General features: G+C 47.5%; 1 protein-coding gene across 1 annotated transcript; it reads left to right on the top strand.

The window, feature by feature from the left end:
- The first annotated feature begins 1153 nt into the window (after positions 1 to 1153).
- Positions 1154 to 5502, top strand: LOC146437054 (uncharacterized). Its single transcript, XM_085063469.1, has 8 exons — positions 1154 to 1313; positions 2237 to 2369; positions 2514 to 2570; positions 2787 to 2883; positions 3939 to 4032; positions 4328 to 4380; positions 4508 to 4582; positions 5145 to 5502. Exons 1-8 carry the CDS (start codon positions 1250 to 1252, stop codon positions 5274 to 5276), a joined length of 705 nt encoding a protein of 234 aa, XP_084919595.1. The 5' UTR covers positions 1154 to 1249; the 3' UTR covers positions 5277 to 5502.
- Positions 5503 to 5566: the final 64 nt, after the last annotated feature.

Below are 5566 nucleotides of genomic sequence, written 5' to 3'. Positions count from 1 at the left end.
TTTCCTAAAATCTGTGTGATGCTTCATTTCCCCCAAGAACACTGTGGTTATTCATCTTCTAAGTGCCTAATACCTTTTCCAAAGGGAAGTAAACATCTTTAAAATACTTTTTTTTCTGACACCCATGAGTTATCCCTGCGCTGTGGGGGACAGAGAGCAACTCCCTGATATGCATTAGGGACATGGACTTTTAAAGCTAAGACCAGTGTTGGTGAAGTATTTGAAATACGTCAGTTTCGTGTTACTGTATTTTTCATGTTTCAGTTTCACGGTTTTATACTGAAATTATCGTAGTGGATGCACATGTGGGTCTTTGGGCAGACAAAGCCACCCTCAGGCTGAGACTGCAGCATCCTCCTCACGGAGCTGCTCCTATTGCTATCGGGAGGGACTTCCCACCCATTCTGAAAACCATGTTAGCAAGCACTGGAAAAGCATCTTTAAATCGGGAAACACCTTATACAGATGCCTCATTTCACCTTGCGGCGTTAGAGGACAGTCTTAGTAGCTCACACAGCAGCGGCAGCAGCGGCACCCTCAAAGCTCTGACTCCCACATGTCCGCAAGGACGGCCACAAACCCCTTGATCTTCGAATCGAAAAACACCCTTGAGCCTCGAACGCCCAAACCACAGAGTGAGGCAAGGGGGAAGGGAAGGGAAGGGAAGGGAAGGGAAGGGAAGGGAAGGGAAGGGAAGGGAAGGGAAGGGAAGGGAAGGAAGGGAAGGGAAGGGAAGGGAAGGGAAGGGAAGGGAAGGGAAGGAAGGGAAGGAAGGAAGGAAGGGAAGGGAAGGGAAGGGAAGGGAAGGGAAGGAAGGAAGGGAAGGGAAGGGAAGGAAGGGAAGGGAAGGGAAGGAAGGGAAGGGAAGGGAAGGGAAGGGAAGGGAAGGGAAGGGAAGGGAAGGGAAGGGAAGGGAAGGGAAGGGAAGGGAAGGGAAGGGAAGGGAAGGGAAGGGAAGGGAAGGGAAGAAGGAACTGCGCTCCGCCTTTCCCTGAGGGCAAGAGCCTCGCGCGGGGCTGCTGTCCCCGCCATGGCCGCCAGCGCCTTCCCTGAGGGAGGGGGCTCGAGGCGCGAAACGGCGCGAGGCACAAATGGCGCCAAAGAGCCCCGGCGCGAGCGAAAAGCGGCACGCGCGCCGCCCCTGCCCTCTCCGCGCGCTCGCAGCCAGCAGTGCTCTCCCGCGCATGCGCGGAGCCGCCCAGCCCGCCCGGCGCGGCCAGTTTGAGTTCCTGAGGGGAGCAGAGCCGCCATGGCGGAACGGCGCTGTCGCATCCCTGTGTTCTCCCGGCTCCACCGCCCCGAGCCGCCCGCAGGTGAGTGCGGGGCACGGAGGGACACTCGGGGGACACGGCTGGCGGGGCTCGGCCGAGGGGTACAGGGGGGCGGCGGCGTCAGGGAGTTCCATCGCTTCCGGGCTGCGTAGTGGCTGTTCCAAAATCTCATTAGAAGCTTTGTTCCACGGTTTTGTCCCTGTTTAGGACTTAGGTGAACTCGTAGCCTGCTGTGTGTACCCTCCGCCGGCTGAAGGCAGCGGCCCATTGATATAGGCTTCCTTCACAGTCTCTTACTTTTCTAGATCTTTTAATGCTGCTTACAGCACTTCATAGCATTTTATAAATGTGAGGCACCCAGACTTGGCGTTAAAAACATGGGAGCTGGGCTGTGTCGGTGGAAACTCCGCCTTGCTCTAGTGTAAATGTGTTCATGGGCGTGTCATTTGAAAAATACACAACTTGGGGGAGAAAAAGCAACTTCCTAAACCCACTGAGTGAACAAAGCTTTATATTTAAAACGCTTGTGATTTAAGAGAAATAAACTCTATAAAAAGCTAGCTTTTGATGTTATTTTAGTAGCTATTTGCTCATAGTGAAATATGGAGGTCTCTTAACAGAGTTTCATGTGGACTGAGATTGTTTTGCTTCCAGTATTGAACAACGACCTTGTGGCACGATATCTGCTTGATGTTGAGACATTCTTTACTGTGTATTATCATTTCAAACTCCCACTAGTGCTAGCCTGGCAATTGTATTTTAGCACTGTCTGCATCTGACCTATTTGTGGCTTGTTCTGGACCTTTGATCCTGGGTAAAACTTGAGGACTGCTCTTAGTTACTTCTACCCTAAAGTGTCCGTTCTAGCCAGATATAACTGATGTACCTCAAATTACAGGCTTCAGAGACCTTAAAGAGGGTCTTTTCTAGGCTGTGGTGTTTTCACAGTTGTCTTTTTCTTGCAGAAGTGCAATTGCCTTCATATGCAAAGAGAAAATGTGTCAGCAATTCACCAGAGCCAGGGTGCAGCAGGGCTCCCAGTTTTGACTTTGCCTCAAACATTCCAGCGGATGGTGTCCTCAAGGATGCAAACCAACGGTAAATCAAAGCAAAATATTGATGCACTTATTTGGCAGGTGTCCTAAAGATGGCTCATTTTGCAGATTTTATCAAACTAACAGACTTGCTGATCTGCAAGAACACAGTAGTCTTCTGGTAATTGTATTTTCTCTCTCTTTCAAGGTTGCCTAAGTCTGCCAAGAAAGTGGAACCGGCTTCAAAGAACAGAGAGGCAACACGGTACATCCCTCCCATCTCTGTTAGTTGTCCTCATGCTGTGGTGTTCCCCTGTGGAGGGTAGTGATGAGCTCTCACCCACACGCAGCTTTCCTGCCAAGTTTGCTAGTTAAATCTGTTGGTCAGAAACAAACTCTTAAAGAAGGGCATATTTATGAAATTAGAAGGTGTGCAGCCCTAGTATTTTTGCCCCTAAGTCTGTGCTCTCTGATTCTACAGCCGTCCCACAAGACACCAACTACAACAACTAAAAGCAGAGCTGAAAAACAAGGATCAGTTGGTGGAAACACTCAAACAACAGCTAGCAAAAGCAGAGGTAAGGCTAGGAGAGAAAAATAAATAAATTGTTGAGTAATTTCTATATTCTGATCCATACAGGGTCATGTTAAGGATTGTCTTGCTTGTTTTCTTGTCGTCATCAGAATGTTTTTGTATTCTTCTGCAAGTTGTTTTCCCATCTGCTCTGTTCTGGGGAGGCCAAACTGGGAATGTTTTGTCTGATTCTGGGCTTCTGGTACAAAAGAGATATGGACAGAGTCCAAAAAAGGGCTGCAGTGTTCATTAAGGGACTGGAGGAAAGGCTGAGAGAATGGGGACTGTTCAGGGGCTTCTGTTTCAAATAGATCTGACTTTGTGGAATCAAGTTTAGATTCAGAATCGGCATTTCATTATTCCCTGGTTCTCAGAGATAACTCTAGGACATGCTTAGTGCTACTTCTGTTGTTATGCAGGAGGCCCTCTTGGTAACCTACAGCTGTAAAATCTCACTTTATTTTCCAGTTCTCAGTCTGTGGGATGACCATTCCTCTTATCTCACAGTTTGATTTTCTTAAGAGCCTCTGAGACTTCCTCTGAGATATTCCCAAAGCTTCTGACACTATTAGCCAGATCACCCTAATCCACAGGCTTATTGATCCTCTTGGAGAATTGCATTCAACCTGGGAGGTTGACCAGCTTATCCAATTGCCTGGTAATGTCTGGATTGTGTAGGGAATAATGCTGTGGCTTAAAGATATGACACCCTTTTCTTCACAATGTTTATGTGCTCCTCAGTGTGTGCATTATTTATATAAATGAGAGGGAGCACAAGGAAAGATAGAGTTGCATAAAAGGAATTCCTCCATGATCAAATTTTTCTAGGAATTGCTACAATGTGCAGATATGATAAATGTATTAATCCTGCCAAGAAGCAGGACCAAGGACCTCCAACAGCCTAATTTGCTGTGTTGGTAGAGACAAAAGGCAAGATCTGATTCTTGGTGCCAGTGCAGCACTTGTCGAGTTGTCATTGTCCGTATTACTAAGGAGAAGAAAATTTCCTTGGAAACTTGCCTCACTTACAACCTGTGTTAATGGCACGGTGTTCAACAGGAGTTAAAGAAGGAGAATGAGAGACTGGTCCAAGAAATTGATGGGATCAAGAAGGCTCATGGTAGGACTTCAGAAAGCACGACTATGCATCCTGGTAAGGAGTTTGCACTTTGCTTGCATACTGGTACTCCTCCTCTAGAAGGTTGGTTTTTTTCTTCTGTTGTGACTATTCATAAGAAATTTGGACTGTGCTTCCTTGCTAAGGGAATACTGCTGGAATTCCAGGGTTTTGGGAGTTTGTTTATGGCTTAAGGAAGAAAGCTGTTTCCTGTAGTAGGCCCTGGCCTGGATAAATTTAGTATTTCTTGCTATAGAAAGTTATTTTGAAAAGTTGTTTGTTCTCAGAGTAATCTGTATATTCACTAATGCAGCTCCTGAATTTGTTACAGTCAGCACCAGTCTGAAAGAAGATAACACCCAGGAGCTCCAAGAGCAGCCAATGGTAAGAAATGCTTAAAATGAGCTTTGAGGGGTCTGTGTGCCCCTACCCTTCTCTCCTGATGCTGAAACAGCTGAGACTCACATTTATTTGCATAATTTTAAAAGTAATTTTCCTTTTGACTCTTCAGATGATAAGTGCAAAAGTGGCAGAAGAATTGATGCTGTTTTTTCACTCAGTTGCAGAAACGAAGGAGATGCTTAAGGTAAGACTGACTCAACCAGGCAGTAAGCACCCGGCACTCCGGGAGGTTATTTTGCTCCTCCCAATCCTCCTCTTTTTTTCACATGAACCAGAATAAAATCTTCAGTGTTCCTCTTTTGATACAAACACACTTGTTAAGGAAACTGTGTTACTCCCCTTTAAATACAGGCATCCACCACCCTGGTTGTTATTCTGGAAGCCAGAGCATTTGATTTAAATCAGAAACTGTTGCAGCGCAGTGACCTTGGTTAATCTCTGAGGAAACTGGGAAGTGTGCAAGCACAAGTGGCTTCAATAATTACCTGTGTACAGACCAAAATAGTCATTACAGTTCTATAATTCTTGATAAGAAGCCCAAGAGCTAAAATATAACTTTAGGAGACTTCCTAAATTTTGGTCATAGATAAATACACATTTTCCACAAGCAACCAAGGTAAAAGAAATCGCAGAGTTAGTTCAGGAGGAAGAGCTCAGATGCTTTAGCTGGAGCTGGTTTAGGACTTGGCTTTGCTGTTCCTTACTCTGGTGTTAGTAAAATGTGGCGTGCACTGCCTTCTCCACAGACAGTGATGACAGACTGGAAATCGGCACAGGACAAGAAGCTGCATGCCCTGGAGAAGCACTCCTACATCCAAGCTCAAGTTAAGGAATGTGCAGCCATGCTTGAAGCACTGCAGGGGCACCTGGCAATGTGAGGCATGAGGATGGACTGTTTTTGCCGTTTCCCCGCTAGTTCGGTGGTTCCTGTTTGTCACACCTAGTTCCCAGACTTGGTGACCCAAACGCCGAGCTGGTCACTGTTCCCCGGCGGCGTAGGAACGGACGCGGGGGCTGGCTGGCTGGTTACCTCCGTGTCGTGTGCTCGCCGCCCTTTCGGTCACCGGTGTCGGTGGGTTAAGTTCATTAAAGGCGCTGCAAGTACTCGGAGTCAGCGGCGCCGGCGCCGGGCAGGGGCGGGGCGGGGCGGCGCCTGCGCGCGGGAGCG

This window comes from Lichenostomus cassidix, chromosome 5 (assembly GCF_008360975.1).
Source record: "Lichenostomus cassidix isolate B80296 chromosome 5, HeHo_3.0, whole genome shotgun sequence".
NCBI lineage: Eukaryota > Metazoa > Chordata > Aves > Passeriformes > Meliphagidae > Lichenostomus > Lichenostomus cassidix.
Note: the sequence above shows the minus strand (reverse complement) of the source record. Positions and strands in the feature narration are given on the sequence as shown.